We start from the raw sequence: 17,388 nt of genomic DNA on the forward strand, positions 1-17,388 counted from the left end.
CATCTATCACCGTAGCGTGAACCGCACCACCTCACACAATGGGGCCTGATGCTCATGCTTGGCACCCACGTGACCTGGCGTTGCAAACGCGGGGTTTGACAACGCGGCAGGAGCGCGTCAACGTTCCCTTCTCAGTCTTCCAATTTTCAAAGATCGAAAATAGCACGTATCTTCAATCACGAACCTAAGCGGCCCACCTGGCCAGTTATGCGGGCCACTCTGTCGTCATGACTATCCGCTCTTCCCTTCGGCCACGGCGCGGATCTCCTGCAATCAAACTCGGGAAATGACATCCGAGGCGCAACCATACGATGAGGAGCTATCTGAAGAGGTCGGGGGGCGGAGCGCCGAAGCAGCAACTGATCACGCATCACTCAAATATTCGTTACTGGGCCCCTCCCTGACCAAGGCTGGCCAGGACTCGGTTGACCAATCCAAGGTATGCACCCTTTTTAACCCTTCTCCGAGGCCGACTCCACGACTAACGCCCCATTATTCCAGGTCTCGGAGATCATCTACAATGCATCTAAGGGTTCCAAATTTTTTAATCATGAAGAAGCCAGGGATAGGTCCCTCACCGCCAAGATCGAAGGCATCCTGGCCAAGAAGCGCCAGCTTGAGACGCTGGATCTCTCTCGGGAGCTCCGGGCAGCCGACAACCTGCTCGCTCAGCTTGAGCTGTCCCGCGATCTGTCACAGTACATTGTGCATATTGACTGCGACGCTTTCTATGCCGCTGTAGAGCAGCTGGACCAGCCAGGGCTGAAGGACGTTCCCTTTGCCGTCGGCGGTGGTGTCTTGACCACTTGCAACTACGTCGCTCGCAAGTTCGGCTGCCGGAGCGGTATGGCCAGCTTCGTGGCAAAGAAGCTGTGTCCTGAGCTGATCGTTCTTCCTCTCAATTTCGATAAGTACAACGCAAAGGCAGCGGAAGTGCGGGAGATTCTGGCGACCTACGACCCGCGATTCGAGAGTGCTAGCATCGACGAGGCCTATCTCAATATCACCGAGTACTGTCTCAGGCATGACATGGACCCGGCTGATGTGGTCTCTCATATGAGGAGGGAGATTCATGAGAAGACGCACATCACCGTTTCGGCAGGCATCGCAGCGAATGCGCGACTTGCCAAGATCTGTTCCAACATAAACAAGCCTAACGGGCAATACGTCCTGCCTCGCGATCGGGCCGCTATTATGGACTTCATGCGTGATCTCCCCTGCCGCAAGGTGAATGGCATTGGAAGAGTGCTGGAGCGCGAACTCGGGTCGGTCGGTATCAAGACCTGCGGTGATATTTATACCCAGCGGCAGTATTTGGATCGTCTTTTTGGCCAGAGGACATATGAGTTCTTGCTCAGCTGTTACCTCGGCTTGGGACGTACGAACATCCAGCCCGCCGAAGAGTACGAGCGCAAGAGTGTGGGTACCGAGAGCACATTTCGAGAAATGAGCGATCCAGTTCAGCTGCGGGAGAAGCTACGCCGGACAGCAGAAGAACTCGAGGCAGATCTGAAGAGGGCCGAATGCAAAGGCCGAACGCTCTGCTTAAAGGTTAAACTACACACCTTTGAAGTCCTTACGCGGCAAGTTGTGCCGCCGAAGGCCGTATGCCTGGCAGATGACCTGTACAAATACTCGCTACCCATGCTAGCAAAACTGGAACAAGACATCCCCGGTTTGAAGTTGCGTTTAATGGGTCTTAGATGCACCCATCTCGTCAGCACGAAGAAGCTGGATGCGAGAGCCTTCTTCGGGCTGAGGCCACAGGACACCAGGTTCTCCGAACAGGCAGAGGAAGCCAGTCGTCCTGAGGTTGAGAGACTCGGTGGGAATGATACGCGGGAGCAATCGCCTCAGAATCGGGTTGTATCTCTCCCCGGCGGTGGTGTGGGCTCTCGACGGCATGGAAAAGAACGAGTACCTAATCCGACAAACGAGGAGCATCCGACAGCCAAAGCAGAACTCTGGGATTGCCCCGTCTGCTCCAGACCGCAGCCGGCAGATGAGCGGCAGTTCAACGAGCATATTGACCTTTGTTTGTCGCGACAGGCAATCAGGGATACCATTCAACAAGAAGCAACTGCGCAGCAACCACAGCAGCAACAGTTCGAGAGGGGCACGCCAGGGGTACAGAAAGCTAAGGGGAAGAAAAGGGGGCGGCCACTAGCATTGGCAGACCCTAGGCAAAAAAAGCTTTGTTTCGGATGAGGTTTGGTTGAGGGCAATATCCAGTAGCCTCGTGTGATTGATGATTGAAGACTTCAACGTCACCCACTTTCTCGCTGATTGGCCGTGTCCGGATCCTGTTGCATGCCGCACGTGCGATGTCACTAGTCTTGTCTGGGGTGTGGGCAAATGCCCGGCTGTATTTCAGGGCACAAGTTAACGTTTGCTCTTCGCTCGTGCGGATCTTCGTATTAGTCCCTACTGGAAACAATCCTCTGAAAGAACATGGTCGTAACACGCCGATGGGCAAACAGCTTCGTCCTTTATCCCCTCGGTGAGTATACACCAGCACAGGCCTAGCCCTTCCCCTCTCTTGAGGAAAAGTCCAACGGGAACTCCGGCTGGAGGATTACCTCGCCCCTTTGCTTGCCATCGTGACAGCCTCTATAAATAGACCTGACCATCCATGGCTCGAGCCGGGCATCTCGTTTGTGGACATGCTGAGCGAGTTCTCCCCACGAATGTCCCAACGTTGCATGATGATACCAGTCGTGTACACCGAAAAATTAATCGATCGGTCCAACATACCAGGCTGGATCCAGCTCAGGCGGCAAAGATGAAGACTATTACTTACTGCATAGAAACCGCCCAGGCGCACGACCAGGCGCATCTTCCGCTCAGCGTACTTTGTTCTGGCAAGGATCTGGAGAATCCTGCCTTACCCGAAACCTGAAGTAGACCATCCAACATACAAAAGCCAGTACGGGTTTTGTAGGCACCCGGGTCTCCGATTTCGAATGACCCAATAGCGTGCAGTCAAGGAGAAACAATATAAAGCGAACCAACAGGTGGACCGTGCCGGAAGAGGGTTCGCCGTAGTGTAAGCGCAATGAGGGTACCAATGGATAAACTCAGATGTCTTATCCGAGCCCTAAGCTTATCGTTCTTTTCTCGGCTGTTTATCTTTGAGGCGAGTGAAGCCTTTGTATTAGCCAGGTAATGATCATTGACAAGATAGGGCACGGTGTTATCCGGGAGAGATAGAAGATGGTCTCGTCGAAACGGAGGCAAAAGCAGAAGATGACCTTGCTCGTACCCAACAAGGACACGCTCAAACCGTTAATCATAGACACAGCACTAAAACTGCGCAGCTATCAGGGGTTCGTACCGAGTCGGAGTAAGTGTTCTGACTTGCGTGGTTGATGTCGGATGCCTAGAGTAAAGCAGCAAGGGGTCTACCAGAGAGCGAACCGCAGAAGTTCGCCGAAGTGAAAGAGAAGGACTTGAATACTCTGGTTCCCGCAGTTACCAGGAGGACGCTCACCGATCAAGTGTACAAGCAGCTGGCTCATATCACTCTGCTCCCTCCTTGCGGCCTCCAAGACATCCTTCTCAGACAGGTTTTGGCCCTCGCTGAGCACTCTGGAAGCTGGCACGCCCGGACACCTGCTACCGGGAGAAGTAGTGATGGCAAGACAGCACTCGCAAATGGTCTCTTGCCGCGTTCTCTGAAAATGACAGGATGACTCCGTTCTCACAAACGTCGGAGCCGATGTGCTAAGACCTATCATGCCCGGAGCGCTCGGTCTCCCTGAGAGTCCAGTAATCCCCGTAGAAAGGGGGTCATCAACCATATTTGAACATCGATACCAGAAATTAGACAGGCTTACGCCGCTGGCCGAGCGTGTTGCCCCGCATATACGCTGTGCACGAACAACATCATAGTAAAAAGTCAACGGGCAATAAACTAGACGGAAGTTTAGATGGAGCTCGCAAAGACCACGGAAGAGGAATCCAGTGCTATTTGCTGCCATGACAGTCTGTTTGCTTCACATTCGTCTGGGTCGAGACTTAGTCATGGTGTGGACGGCGAGGAAGATGTTGTTGGTATGGCTGATCCCCCGATTGGAACCAAAAGAGCCCAGGTAACAAGCATGGGATTAGAGAAACGATGACGGAGACAATATAAGATTCTAACCAAACCCCGAGATGGGAGCAGAGGGTTGAACTCACGAGTCTTGAGGCACCGCGAACGTGTCCAAGATTGGATGCCTAGTCCCAACACTTCCGACACAGGCGGAGCATTAAACCAAGTGTCAATGAATGACATTGAATGAAATGCACCATGGGCGCTAAATCCCATGCATATGCATTGACAGCGCTGTTCAACCATTTTGGTTAGCTTTAATGGTTCTCAGCAGGGATGTGTATCCGTTGTGATTCTCGACCTCCACCAGAGATAATTCGGAACCTCACTGTAGAGTTGGGGCAATCGTGCCCCCATCTAGACTTGTAATCCCATTGTGCGAGACAAGTATGTTTGTATGCCAGGAATGCGAATGCCCACCCTACAGACCACCTCCGAAGAAATGCTGGCGTCGCCTTGCATGAATTCCTGAAGACAGCCTTGCAGGCGACTTTTTTGGGAGCTATCGTTCGCGGCAACAACCCCTAACCCGGTAGAACTGGTTCTCACCGTGCTTGTGTTAGCTAGGTCTAAGCATCAAGGATATTTTCCAGGTCTTGTCTGCTCTCCCTAGACAAACAACAAGCTAAGGCCGAACCAGAGTGCATTGATCCTGTATGAGCGCACTGTTCGACGAATGTGAGCGAGAAGCGACAGAACGTCCAACAACGGTTTAAAAGCGTGAGCGTATTCAACTGGTAGAACTTGCGACGGCGTCCATCCAAACTTCTACCAACCAGCAGCTTCAGAACACCTCCAGAGCCTCTGGCGCAAACGAGCTAGGTCTCGGCAACACCGCGCGCAATGCTGCAAATCTGCCACATCCCAGCTCTTGGTGTTGGGGTGCCTTAGAGTTCATTGTGCTCTTGAACATCATCGGTATCGGCAACCACGGTCTTGATGGCCTCCGCGGCTCCGCTCACTGCGCCTGCAACCTTCTCGGCCACCTTTTGGCTAGCCGAGGACGCAGGGCTATCAGCGGCAGGCTTCGTAACAATCGACTCAGGTTGGGGAACACCCTCGATTCCCATCAACTCAGTCTCGAAAACTGCTCGGTGAAGAGGCGGTCAGCAAGAGAGCAGCAACGATTTTGACGGTTGGGCCGGGGAAGGGAGGTGGGGTTCACGAGCGAAGAGAGGCCGTACCTAAGGTAGAGCCTGCTGGGATGGGACCGACGCTTCGATCACCATAGCCGTAGCTCGGAGCAATGGTGAGGGTCCGTTTTTCGCCGATGCACATATCAAGCAAGCCCTCGTCCCAGCTAAGTCCAGTCAGAGTACGTTCTCCAAAAGGTGCTCATTGCGTTCTCCGGGAGTACCTCACCCTCTAATCACCATCCCGGCCCCCAGCTTGAAGCTGAAAGGCGATCCGCGGTCGTAGCCTAGCACGGGCGATCCCAGTCAGCCCTAGTTCGATATCGGCGACACCAAGTCGAAGAATGCGAGAGCGAACTCACTAGCATCGAATTTCTGGCCATTGGATTGGAGAGTGCCGCGATAATGAACACTGATTTTGTCTCCCTTTTGGGTTTTCCTCTCGCACTCAACAGGGAGCGTCACGTCAGTCTTCAGCTCAGCAGAGGCCAGGGCGCCAACAGCAGCCGAGGCGAGCAGAGAAAGTGACAAGAGGACGTGTTGCATATTGGAAGACGAGGCGGACGACGGGGCGGGACGATGGTGAATCGGGCGAAACCGTTGGGGCGGTCTCGGTGTATTTCGTGTAGGTAATAGGGTGTGCCCAGGCACTACGCCAGACAACAAGCGCAAATGTCGGGTGTGGTGGATGGCAGGCAGCACGAAGGATAGAATGCCAATATGCCACCAGGCAGTTTTGGGATCCAGCCAGATCGCCCAAAAGACACCTAGTGTAGATTCGGTAGATCCTTGACGAAATGCAGGTCCCAGGACAGCCCCACAGCAGTTTAAACCGACTCTGAACAGGAATGCAAAACAGGCCCACACCAGATTCGGCCCGCCAAAGAACAACAGCCACCTCTGGGCGATCCCTGAACGGAGCTCAACCATCGTCGCGCAGGCCATATCTACACAGCGATTGAGCGATCGTCATTGATGATAGACGGCAACCATTGGATGGCAATCGTGGCTCACCCAGGACGCTCTCTGTGTACGAACGGATGGGGCTTCTTGTTTATCACTGCAGAACCCATTCTGTTATTGGCTGATCAAGTTAATTGCTTAACTCGTATGTTCAGCAACAGCGCACCTCACTTATCGATCGCTGTCCGACTCTCTTGGTGACTATAGTCATGGCAAGTTGTTCGTGTCTCCTCAAGTTGTCGGTCTGTGCAGCCTGGTGCCAGAGTGACTCACCCTCTCAGCCACACACAGTAGCAATCGCTGAGCTTCAGACTGGCCAGTTTGAGTCCTAGCGAAGACCTCCCAAGGCAGCAGCAGGCAGAAGGTTGCCCAACCACTCTGACCAACTCAGTTGCGCAACCGATTCCAGCAGCCAACGAGATCGTCACAAACTCCGGCAGTCCAGATTCAATAGGTTTCAAGTTCATCATTCTGCTCCGGGATTGCCCGAGTCTCGAAATGTTGGCTTTGCCTCCAGGCTTCCAGGCATTCAAACCCGTAGGGGAAAGGTTTGGGCGGAGTGGCTAGTCTTGACTGCCGGAAGCGGTCTTTGAGTTGCTGAGGGAGTTCTCGTACCTTGCATGAGGCTGTCGAAATCGCGATTCCATGTTTGTGTAAGGCGTGTGGCGCAAACGAGCAACGTTGGAGCCGGTGTACCTACTGATTGAAACCCAAAGGCCGCCGGTCCAAAGCTCCCAGAGGACTAGCCCCACGGTGACAACTCAAGCCCTTGATGGTCTCGCAGTTGAAAGGCAACTGTTCACCTGAGGCATTGACTCATCGGGTTCTCTCTCCACTCTGGTGCCTTTCTAGCCAGACGGGCAAGGCATCAGTGGCCTGCAGTCTGCCCGAGTGCCTCACCGAGAAGTTTCGCCCACCCCAAGCTCTCCTCACCGAGAAGCTTCGCCCACCCCAAGCTCGTCTCACCGATTTTTTAAGTTCTATCCCATTTCGCCACGGTTCAGCGACAAAATGACCCGGCATGGGCGTTTTCCGGTACTTATATGAGGCCTGCCCCTTCTCTTGTCGTGTCGAGTCTGCACCATGTTATATCATTAGCCTAGGGATGTCTCTCCAATCTTGCCGTGTAACAACGCCTTTGCCATCCTTTCATCATAAAACTTCGAGTTCAGTACCCAGCTCTCAATGCCTTCGAAACATAGCCCCCGGGCCGTCATTTTTCAGGGCAGCAGTCGTCCGTCAACCTACAGGGCACCGGGGTCCACCTGCACCACCTTATCTTCACCACACTCCCCGACTATTTTCTCAATGGATTCCTCAAACGCTTCCCGGTCAACTATCGAGGCACGGTATCGAACCGGTTCCTCAGGTAAATCTCCTCGTGCCTCATTTGGCCACCATCATCAGGGGACTGAAAGGTCTCTAGACACATTTTACGTCGACGTCAAAGAGATTAAGAACCCGCGGGGCGGCCCGAATACTGTGATTGTCCAGCAGTACCGCCCAAACCCGGACAAGGATGAACCGAGGTCGTCAGATCGGTATTCCGACGGCTACTACAGCAAGAAGTAGCCACCAGGGCCGGGGATATGCTCCCCCATGGAGCATGAGCGTTGTGGTGTGGAAATACCCTGTCTAGTATTATCCCTTTTGGCGTCAGCTTGGTTGTTCATAGACGTTCATGGTTAGACGGTATCACTGAGGGAACCTGCAAAGCAGGCTTGCCTCCAGCGATGGGGTAATTGGGTCTGGAAGCTTTCGGTTATATTATAAGACTGGCGTTAATGGAGAACCTTTATGTCTATGCTATGGTTAGGGTGTCGGCCAAGTTCCTTTTCTTGTCTCTTCAGTAAGCTACTAAGATCACTCGAGTTTATAATTGTCATAGTTAGACCCTCAGCCTTCGGAGGTGTTGTGAGCATGCCGTTTATTTGGGCTCCACAACCAGCTTAGCGTGGGCAGAGCCCAACAACGTTCTCGAAACACCCGACTCCTGTCAATTCGGTCCTTGTCAAGTTAATACTAGAATTTCTGTGCCATTCTGACAAGCAATGAACCCTGCCGCTAGAGCAGTGTTTAGACAGGCATTCGCAATGAAGAGACGAATCGAGATATCACGCTAGCTGTTGATTGGCGAATGGAGATATTGCTCCCCTACAAGTGAATAGCAGCCCTTTTCAGTGCAATAAGACCTTAACTGTATATCCACTAACCCGGCGTCATACTCCTGCCTTCCAGATGGCCAGAGTGTACACGTTGCCCGACATCAGACAAGCCCCCACAGTTAACGGCCTTGTACCGCGGGATATAAACCTACAGTAGAAGCTCCGGTTTTTAGAGATATACTTCTTGCAGAACCTACGCAGGAGGACGCTTGGCCTTGCCCTATTCGGGAGCCCGCGTTTATTCCGGGGTTCCGATTTCCAGGGAACAAATAATCAGGTGAAAAGGCAGCTCGATCAGGCACCGCCCTCTCGCTTTGCGTATTCCTCCTCAATCGCCTCGGCGTATTTATCGTCGGGAGCACGCGGGTCTTCATGCAATACGCCATCTCGGATCAGCGCTTCCGGGGAAGGCCGATGTGCAATCTTTTCGTTCAACGAATCGGCCCGCATGTGCCTCTCAAGCTGCACGTACGTTTTGAACCAAGTCAGCCGGGTGTGCTCAACAAAGGCAATACTGATGGAGAGACGAGCCAAGGCCATGTCTCACTTGTTTTTGATTCGCCTGAAGGCCCGGAGCGGCCGTTGAAGCAGGGAGAATGTTCCCTAGCGCAAAGGAATAGCGTTAGCCTAAACCTGAACCATTCGGGGGCAGGAAGGATGGCATACTGTCGACTAGTTCTTGACGGCCTGGCCGGTGGCTTAAATGAAACTCAAGAGAGTTTTTCCGGGCGGGACTAGACTGACTGGGCGAGATGGGTGTCTCGTCTATCAAGTTGACGTTCTCCTCACTGTCAGCCATGATGCAATCGATGTCCTGTGATACGCTTCTCGCGCTTTGCGGATCTGACACGGTTCGAGGGCTGGTCTGATACAAGCGAGTCCGCTGAGCCTGATGAGACTGGAGAGGGGAAGAAAAAGGGGTGGGTTATTAAGGTCTTTTGTATTTGGGCAGAAGTGCAGGTCAGCGTAAGGCATAGCTCAAGCTTCTAGTTGGACCCTGATGCAGCTGCCAACTTTGAAGAGGAGGGGGGTCCATTTCCTAACAAGGAAACTAGCTGTGGATCCCGTATTATAATGGAGTAATGTTGACGCAAGAAGACCTTACCTGGCCTGCGGCTCGGGGCCGGTACCCCGCTTGCCCCACTTGTCCCCGTTAATCCAGATAGTGGGTGTAAACATCCCGTACGATATGTGCATACATGTATGTAATGTACATACCTCTGACCTCTTGTGTTCCTTACATGTGCGAAGCCTTGCTCAGCGTTAACTTCCATCTACCGTTGCTCGTCTGGACATTGCACTTCTCAGCAATCAATCAGCTCCGAGCCCTGTCGCTAACTACCCAACCCCACCGTCCACCCAACCTCCGGAGGTGTTTCAACCCAAGCACATTTCGACTAGAATTACATATCGCTTCTCGCTCAATGCTTGCAATTCAATTTTCGTCCTACAATGGGGCAATCTTTATCCAATGAGAAGGCTGCTTCTCCCTCCCGCGAGGAGCTTGTGAAGCAATTAGTGAGCCCCCCTCATCGCAGCCAGCATTACTGGTCCACCGCTGTCAGCCATGGGCTCGATTTGACTCGTGGTGTGGGCAGGCCGACAGATTTGCCCACAGGTGCTTCACACCCCTCGAGCTCTACTCCCTCCGTAATACTTTCGACCGCCTAGCCGACCAAGAGCAGAGTGTCCGATACCTGAAGGAAACCACCATGACTCGATTCCTTGAGATACCTGATACTATTGGCGTGGGCCCGGTGCTTTTTCAGATGGTATCCTACCTTGGCGCCTTCCCTTTTTTCCAAGACGCCCCGGTTGTTCTCGGCCTGGAGCAGTTGATCATGGTTGTCACTGTCCTTACGGATAGATGCCGGAAGGTTCTGGCCAGCAGTGGCATGGACCGGCGAAAGCTATTGTTTCGAAGCTTGGCTGTCTATGATCGCAAGTTTTCCGAGATGAGTTCAAGCGGGCCGGTAAGGTTGAAGAAGGAGCACGATCAGGTGAGAACCGGCCAGGATAGGGACGCAGTCTCTACTGGCCGGTCGTTGTCAGGGTCGGTTGTTGACGAAGCCGGAAATGATGAAGACCTCGGGCTCGACGACGACGAACTGGTCCTCGCGGCATTTAAATTGCTAGACTACATCAAGCCCCCCAGGCATGGCGATGTGGCGATTACACACATCCATAGGTCCTTCATTCCAACAGACAACTTTCGCAAGCTCGTCACGCTTCTTCTCTTGATCGCGCCGCTCGACGCTCAAGAAGGCCTATCACTGTATTCGAGCCGGTTGTCCGTCGATGAGTTGCAGAATCTCAGGGAGACGGCAGACTGCATTCTTTCGGCATTTCTCGACGTTGAGCAAGCTCCCGGGGTCAATTTCTCGCGTTTCCTTGCTACCATACCAGCTCTGATGCCCTATATGTTCGACGGCCTCGGTACTCTCTTTGAACACTTCCTCTTTCATAAGAATCTGGACCTCCATCGCCACTCTGATGGACGGCATCAAACCGTCAACCTGCTCCAAGAGCCCGTCCAACCATTGCTGGGGACTGGTGGGTCGATAATGAACCCTAACATCCTCTCCCAGATATCCTTCTTTATCCCGGGTTCATCGCTCTTCCGCAAGCTCCGCCTCTTATACTCCGGCGACCTGGATGGTTTCAGCATGGGAAGCTTTGAATCGAAGGTTTTTAACTGGAGAGCCCCGACTATCCTGCTCGTGAGCGGGACCCGTCTTCCGGAGGAGGCACTTCATGCGCATTCAGGGCATGCTTCGGTTTTTCTTTCAACGCTGCCCTCGCATCGACTCCCGCCAGACAACACCAACAGGGATGAGCAGGGCCGGTTGACTTTCGGGGTATACCTGAATCAGCCTTGGAAGTACACCCACAAAGAATCATTTGGCGACGGAGAGACAATCTTGTTTCAGCTCCAACCGGTGCATGACGTCTTCCGCGCATCCACGGTAAACAAAAACTACGCATCATTCAGGAAGCCATCAGCCTCTGTCCCACTGGGAGGGTTATCGTTTGGCTGCCCCCCTCCACAGCCCAGCCAAACCTACCGCCGGTCCAACATTGTGTCACTAGGGCCTGTCTCCCTAGTCCTCGAGGATAGCCTCGAGTTCGGATGCTTTACACACGATTACACGTCAAAGGGAGGCGCCTTCCAGACAAGTGTTGCCCGAAAATTTGACTTCCAAGAGCGCTTCGAGATCTCAAGCGTTGAAGTCTGGGGCTGCGGTGGTGATGAGGAGGCTAGGCATCAAGCCGAGCGTTGGGCATGGGAGGCTAGGGAAGCCGAGGCCAGGAAAAGGTTGAATCTCGGGACCGGCGACATCGAAGCCGACCGTGCCTTGTTGGAGATGGCGGGGCTGGTTGGAAGCAGCAGAAGTGGAGGAAGCATGGCCTAGAGAGACCTGACACCCAAGGGGGAGGATGCCTCGTGCTTAAACATGTGTATCCGCCAGCGGTTTGGCCGGTTCGCCAGGGAACTCGCCCAAACACACCCTCCCCGAAGTGGGAAACCCAGAGTTGAACCTTTAACGGCCTTACTACAAGAGTGGAATGAACCGGCGAAGTTTGGACAACTTCCATTTTTGACCCTGAACGCCCTATGTTTGATGTATCAAATACATATTACCTAAGCTCCGGACCGTAGAACTTACATGAGAGGCCTTTGTGCAAAGGCCGGGGGCTATATCAACGAGACCCCTCGGACCCGTGGCTTTGACCCTTTTTCTCCTCCCCGTTGTCTTCTGGTGCCTTGCTTGACCCGCCAAACCAGCTTCTCAGAGAGCCCAGCAGCGCACTCTTAGATTCCTTCTGGCCGTCTGCTGCTTGGCTGGGTGGCTCGATTGCCCCTGTCTGCGTCCCCTCACCCGCAACGGGCTTGGCTCGCTCCGACGCAGTTGCTGACTGTGATGCCACCCCCGTGGCTGCCGATTCATTCTTTGCTGCGCGCTCGGCTGCTCGCTTCCGCTTTTTGTCCATCATCTCCTGGAGAGCCTTCTCCTCCTCGGCACGGGCCTCTAGTTCCCTGATCCATTTCTGTCTCTTCTCCTCTGCCTCTCGCTGTTGCTTCAACTTCCACAACTCCTTTTGTTTGTTGCGGTCTTCGGCATAGTAGATACCGCCAGCAACCATGGCTAGCACAGTGAAGCCCTGCGCTGCGACACGGGCCCGGAACATCCTCTGGACGCCGTGATGGTCGCCGCGGCGCATCGCGCGGTACGCATTTGTGAATGCGGCAACGGTGAGGATGCAGCCAATCGGGATTAGCGGCTCCTCTTTGAGCTTTCGCAAGATTTTCTGGAAACCGGATTCATTGTAGAAATCCCTGGTGAAACCTATATAAGCTCTTGTCCGCCCATAAACAAAGGAGGAACAGCATTCCAACTGGCTTACTCATTATCGTCAAAAGACGACGGCAGTGGCCTGCCGGACAGAGGTCGGTCGGACATCCTTAGCGGTCGATCCGAGTACTTTAAAGCCGATAGGCGGGCTTGGACATTCGGAAACGTGGTCGAGTTGCCGTGCTGTGGTCGTGGCGAACGCGCTGGTATGGTGGAAGCTTCATGTCGCTCATGCACGCACAGGAGAATCTTGGCACTGCGCCAAATGGTGGAGTCATGTAACGTTATGACCTGACGTAGTACGTAGTACGTGCAGTACGTACGGATGTATAGTAGTAATACACAGACCACCTCCCCAGTCGATTCTCCCCGTCTCTGACACGGCCACATGTACGGACGTACTGTTATGAACGTGCGCTAGTACACGTACCTCGAAGTATCGGCAGTGTTAGTACGAAAGCTCATGTACCTGACACGTGGAGCTTGCGAGCTCAGCAAGTGCTACCATGCGGTAGAAAACGGTTCAGTAATATTCATCACATTTCCTACCAGGGAGCGGCCAGGCTGATGATTGTATCAAGGGAGCGTATTCTGTACCGAATACTGCGAAGACCGGACAGTTACATGCACGAATGACTCGGTCTCTTGGGCCCACATGGCTGGGGATACGGACTTCGGGACACGCCCCACTAAAATATTCGGGCACTTTTTTAAGATAAGATTGTACGCAGCCCGAGAACGGAGCTCCGACTTCCCCAGGGCACAGCAGCAGTTTAACTTTATCACGGTAAATTGTCGCTGGGATGACGACTTCCTCAGAGACCGCGAGCCCATTTGGGCCAAAGGACGGTGAGCAGACTCAAATCAGTGGTGACAACAGCACGAGTACGACTACCCAAATACCCACGACACAAACACCTTCAGAGGACGATGGGTCACTCGCCAAAACACCGTTTCTGAGCAGCCTTTCCCTCACCGAATACAGCGCAAAGCCGACTATCTCTCCCGAGGATAGGAAGATGAACATGAAGAACATCGTTCCCGAAGAGTTTCTTCTGCCGAATGGAAACCCGGACGTGAGTCTCCCAGGCCTATTCCTCGATTTTACTGCGAGATGGGCCATCTCAACCACGCACCCTCGTCCCACTGTCGCTGCTTGTGGCAGCGCTCCCTCTGGGTCCATCTTTCTCTCATTGCTCATGCTTGGAAGTTCTCGAGGTGTTTACCATTTGATTGGTTACTGAGACGGGCTGCAGTACTTGCGTCTTATTATCACTTCCTACCCCAGGGTTAGAGAGGTGTGCAACGAGATCCCACTGGTCCATGCGGTCAACCTAAGCAATCGCCTGGAATGCAAGGTACTGCTCAAGCGTGAGGATGAGCAGCCCGTGTTCAGCTTCAAGCTACGGGGGGCCTATAACAAGATGGCCCACCTGGACCGGGCCGAGTCCTGGCGAGGTGTGATTTGCTGCAGCGCCGGCAACCATGCACAGGGTGTGGCGTACTCCGCAAGAAAGTTGAAAATTCCGGCCACCATTGTCATGCCCAAGGGCACGCCGAGCATCAAACATCTCAACGTGTCAAGATTGGGAGGTCATGTGGTTCTCCATGGCGCGGACTTCGACGAAGCCAAGGAGGAGTGCGCTCGGCGGGCAAAGCAAGACGGCCTGATCAACATCCCGCCATTTGACGACCCGTACGTCATCGCTGGCCAGGGGACCATTGGCATGGAGATTCTCTCTCAGACAAACCTGCAGAAGCTTCAGGCAATCTTCTGCTGCGTCGGCGGCGGCGGCCTCATTGCTGGTGTTGGTGTCTATGTGAAGCGCATTGCGCCGCACGTCAAGATTATTGGGGTGGAGACTTACGACGCGGACGCCATGACCCAGTCGCTGGCAAAGGGCGAACGCGTGCTTCTCAAGGACGTCGGGCTCTTTGCAGACGGAGCAGCGGTCAAAACGGTCGGCGAGGAGACATTCCGCATCTGTCAGGAGGTGGTCGACGAAATGGTTCGGGTGACCACGGACGAGGCCTGCGCTGCCATCAAAGACATGTTCGAGGACACTCGGTCCGTGGTCGAGCCTGCAGGTGCCTTGGCCATTGCTGGACTCAAGAAATGGGTCGCCGCGAACCCCTCTAGCGATCCAACAAGATCTGTCGTGGCTATCACATCTGGCGCAAACATGGACTTCGACCGGCTCGGCTTCGTCGCTGCTCGTGCTACGTACGGCGAAGGGAGGGAAGCGCTTTTGGCCGCGAAAATCCCGGAAAAACCAGGTGCTTTTGCAGAGCTGATCAATGCTGTTATGCCCCATCCCGTAACCGAATTTAGTTACCGGTATGCGAGCGACACAGAGGCTAACGTGCTACTCGGCATCTCTCTCACGGCGCCGGGGAGCCAACGGGCACACGAACTACAAAAGATCATGGACCGCATCCGGGCATCTGGGACAATGGACGTGGCCGACTTGTCCGGGGATGAGCTGACGAAGAGCCATCTCCGGTACATGGTTGGTGGTCGATCTAACGTGCCGAACGAGCGCCTCTACATGTTTCGGTTCCCCGAGCGGCCCGGTGCTCTGGAGCGATTCCTTCAGACGCTCCGACCGAAATATAACATTAGCCTATTCCAGTACCGGAACCATGGCGGAGATATTGGCCAGGTTTTGACTGGAATTCTATGTCCCGATGACGAAATCACCGAGCTACATCAGTTTCTTAAAGAGATTGGTTATCCATGGGAGGATTGTACAAGCTCTACTATGTTTAAGACATTCCTAAGAGCATAAGAAGAAGATAGTATAGAGGCCTAGGTATAGATGTTTTAACTAATACTGTCACGGGCCCGGGTTCTACCTGGGCTAAACAATGCCGGGCTTTGCCCGGCAACAGACCGGACCTACTCGACCTACCTAAGTATGTATAATTGGTCTATAAGACGTTTATAGGTCGTTCGTTAGCGGTGCGGCCAGGGCCCGGTTAGGGCCTAACCTAGAGCCTAACTAGGCCCTAACTAGAGTATATATATACTTATTATATAAAGGGCTTCCCTCCTCCTTATAACTTTTATACTTACCTTCCTTTCCTTCCTTAAAGTAGTTAACTAAAATATTATATAGTTATCTATAGTAGCTATAAGGCTAGTATATTATAAATATTATAAATATATTTAATAGCTTATATATATATATATATATATATATATATATATATATATATTAATATCTTTTATTTTGTATATATCCAAGGGAAGGAAATTAGTATATTACTTAGTTATAGAGTATCTAAACTTACTAAGAAGCTAAACCTAGGATACCTAGGAAATATAGTTATAAAGGGACCTAGACCTTATTTTATAAGGCTTAAGAGCCTATAACCTTTACTTAATAAGGGGGGTTCTATAATAGCTAATAGATATAAGGAGGCTCTAGATCTAGCCTCTCTAAGGCTAGAAAGGCCTTAGCTTAGCTTTAGCTAAGCCTTTATAAGGCTATTCTAGCTACTTTCCCTTTCTATAATATATTAGATTTATAGATTATATAGAAAAGGAGGAATAACAGTTTTTATTTAGCTTATATAATATAGTTATTATTATTATTATCATTAGTCCTATACTACTATACAAATAAGCATGCCAGAGCCTCTCTAGCTATATATAAAGGAAACCATACCTAATAGGCCGGATAAAAACCTCTATCCCTCCTTTAACGCCCGATCCGGAATACTAATATACTACAAAGAAAAGGAGAAGTGGCTAGAACAGCCCTAAAGAGGCCTTCCCTCCCGGTCTAGCCTCCTCGCGAGGCGGTATTCCGGGAGCCTCTCTAGGTCTATTAGCCACTATAGAACCCTCCTTGCTAAACGATGGTTATAGGTCCCTATACCCCGTAAAATAAGGTCTAGGTCCCTTTACGACTATATTTCCTAGGATTCCTACGTTCGGCTTCTTGGTAGGTTTGGGCACTAGATAACTAGGTGCTCTACAGTCTCCCTCCCCTAGCTATAGGTGTAGTAAGGGGTACTAACCCCTAGGACTTAAACCCTAAAAAGGAAGTTATAGAGGCTAATAGCCCCTATATAGGCCTATACTAGTAGGGAGCTCTAGGCCTTCGTTAGGCCCTAATACCTTTATAGGCCCTCCCCTATAAAAACTAGACACAGGGGGTCCTTATCAAACATACGCTATATCCTCCTACCGGCTTAGTTAGCCCTCTAACGGTTACTCTAGCTAGCTACTATAGCTAGTTCTATAGCCTATAGTCTACTTTATAGGGTCTATAGGGGGGGTTAACCCCCTCTATAGCCCTCCTAGACCTACTATTAGACTGTTAACCTTACTACCTCTAGGGCTATAGGCTTTGGCTCCTAGCCTCTTGCCCTAGTCCCTCTCTTCCGGAACCTCTAGCTAAGCCTATTATAGGCCTGTCAGATAAGAGCCCTTATAGGGACCTGGGAGGCCCCTAGGCTTACCTTAGTCTATAGGAGTAGCTAGTCGAGTTTAGCTTTGAAGTTAGCTAGCCTCTTGTTAAGATAGAGGTCAAGGGGTAATACCTAGGCCTCTATTTTAAGGTAGTAGATAGGGGTAGCCTTATAGGCCCTAGTAACTACCTAAAGGGCCCTATACTAGGCCTTTAATAGTTCCCTAGTAAGGCCTTCTAGCTTACCCCCTAGCTTGGTAG

The 17,388-nt window shown here is 52.3% G+C and overlaps 7 protein-coding genes across 7 annotated transcripts; 4 read left to right on the top strand and 3 right to left on the bottom strand.

The window, feature by feature from the left end:
- Positions 1–162: 162 nt before the first annotated feature.
- On the top strand, positions 163–2,705 carry P884DRAFT_283331 (uncharacterized protein). Its single transcript, XM_069443652.1, has 3 exons — positions 163–439; positions 502–2,500; positions 2,667–2,705. Exons 1-2 carry the CDS (start codon positions 287–289, stop codon positions 2,206–2,208), a joined length of 1,860 nt encoding a protein of 619 aa, XP_069299580.1. The 5' UTR covers positions 163–286; the 3' UTR covers positions 2,209–2,500; positions 2,667–2,705.
- Positions 2,706–4,980: 2,275 nt separating this feature from the next.
- P884DRAFT_267823 (uncharacterized protein) lies at positions 4,981–5,772 on the bottom strand (the record flags this gene model as incomplete). Its single annotated transcript, XM_069442147.1, has 4 exons — positions 4,981–5,180; positions 5,278–5,393; positions 5,456–5,513; positions 5,589–5,772. The coding sequence occupies 4 exons, from the start codon at positions 5,770–5,772 to the stop codon at positions 4,981–4,983; spliced, it is 558 nt and encodes a 185-aa protein (XP_069299581.1).
- Positions 5,773–7,236: 1,464 nt separating this feature from the next.
- P884DRAFT_219084 (uncharacterized protein) lies at positions 7,237–8,061 on the top strand. The gene is made up of 2 exons (XM_069439394.1): positions 7,237–7,558; positions 7,616–8,061. Exons 1-2 carry the CDS (start codon positions 7,375–7,377, stop codon positions 7,759–7,761), a joined length of 330 nt encoding a protein of 109 aa, XP_069299582.1. The 5' UTR covers positions 7,237–7,374; the 3' UTR covers positions 7,762–8,061.
- Positions 8,062–8,220: 159 nt separating this feature from the next.
- On the bottom strand, positions 8,221–9,335 carry P884DRAFT_219086 (uncharacterized protein). Its single transcript, XM_069439395.1, has 3 exons — positions 9,021–9,335; positions 8,902–8,957; positions 8,221–8,816 (listed from the first exon to the last, which is right to left on the bottom strand). The coding sequence occupies exons 1-3, from the start codon at positions 9,151–9,153 to the stop codon at positions 8,649–8,651; spliced, it is 357 nt and encodes a 118-aa protein (XP_069299583.1). The 5' UTR covers positions 9,154–9,335; the 3' UTR covers positions 8,221–8,648.
- A 471-nt stretch (positions 9,336–9,806) lies between these two features.
- Positions 9,807–11,767, top strand: P884DRAFT_194647 (TLD-domain-containing protein; the record flags this gene model as incomplete). The annotated part of the gene is made up of 2 exons (XM_069437846.1): positions 9,807–9,872; positions 9,953–11,767. The coding sequence occupies 2 exons, from the start codon at positions 9,807–9,809 to the stop codon at positions 11,765–11,767; spliced, it is 1,881 nt and encodes a 626-aa protein (XP_069299584.1).
- A 289-nt stretch (positions 11,768–12,056) lies between these two features.
- Positions 12,057–12,817, bottom strand: P884DRAFT_195009 (hypoxia induced protein conserved region-domain-containing protein; the record flags this gene model as incomplete). The annotated part of the gene is made up of 2 exons (XM_069437877.1): positions 12,057–12,693; positions 12,762–12,817. The coding sequence occupies 2 exons, from the start codon at positions 12,815–12,817 to the stop codon at positions 12,057–12,059; spliced, it is 693 nt and encodes a 230-aa protein (XP_069299585.1).
- Positions 12,818–13,468: 651 nt separating this feature from the next.
- On the top strand, positions 13,469–15,706 carry P884DRAFT_238680 (tryptophan synthase beta subunit-like PLP-dependent enzyme). Its single transcript, XM_069440100.1, has 2 exons — positions 13,469–13,785; positions 13,966–15,706. Exons 1-2 carry the CDS (start codon positions 13,513–13,515, stop codon positions 15,496–15,498), a joined length of 1,806 nt encoding a protein of 601 aa, XP_069299586.1. The 5' UTR covers positions 13,469–13,512; the 3' UTR covers positions 15,499–15,706.
- The last annotated feature ends 1,682 nt before the right edge of the window (positions 15,707–17,388 follow it).

Source organism: Thermothelomyces heterothallicus, assembly GCF_042370625.1.
Source record: "Thermothelomyces heterothallicus CBS 202.75 unplaced genomic scaffold P884_scaffold_5, whole genome shotgun sequence".
Taxonomy (NCBI): domain Eukaryota; kingdom Fungi; phylum Ascomycota; class Sordariomycetes; order Sordariales; family Chaetomiaceae; genus Thermothelomyces; species Thermothelomyces heterothallicus.

What these genes read in the sequence shown, in the direction of transcription:
- P884DRAFT_283331 (XM_069443652.1), top strand. Translation starts at nt 287, where the DNA reads ATGACATCCGAGGCGCAACCATACGATGAGGAGCTATCTGAAGAGGTC. An exon ending in ACTCGGTTGACCAATCCAAG is followed by an intron (nt 440 to 501) that starts GTATGCACCCTT and finishes CCATTATTCCAG; the next exon opens with GTCTCGGAGATCATCTACAA.
- P884DRAFT_219084 (XM_069439394.1), top strand. Translation starts at nt 7,375, where the DNA reads ATGCCTTCGAAACATAGCCCCCGGGCCGTCATTTTTCAGGGCAGCAGT. An exon ending in GTATCGAACCGGTTCCTCAG is followed by an intron (nt 7,559 to 7,615) that starts GTAAATCTCCTC and finishes AAAGGTCTCTAG; the next exon opens with ACACATTTTACGTCGACGTC.
- P884DRAFT_219086 (XM_069439395.1), bottom strand. Translation starts at nt 9,153, where the DNA reads ATGGCTGACAGTGAGGAGAACGTCAACTTGATAGACGAGACACCCATC. An exon ending in CCGTCAAGAACTAGTCGACA is followed by an intron (nt 8,958 to 9,020) that starts GTATGCCATCCT and finishes CCTTTGCGCTAG; the next exon opens with GGAACATTCTCCCTGCTTCA. An exon ending in TTCAGGCGAATCAAAAACAA is followed by an intron (nt 8,817 to 8,901) that starts GTGAGACATGGC and finishes ACGTACGTGCAG; the next exon opens with CTTGAGAGGCACATGCGGGC.
- P884DRAFT_238680 (XM_069440100.1), top strand. Translation starts at nt 13,513, where the DNA reads ATGACGACTTCCTCAGAGACCGCGAGCCCATTTGGGCCAAAGGACGGT. An exon ending in TGCCGAATGGAAACCCGGAC is followed by an intron (nt 13,786 to 13,965) that starts GTGAGTCTCCCA and finishes GACGGGCTGCAG; the next exon opens with TACTTGCGTCTTATTATCAC.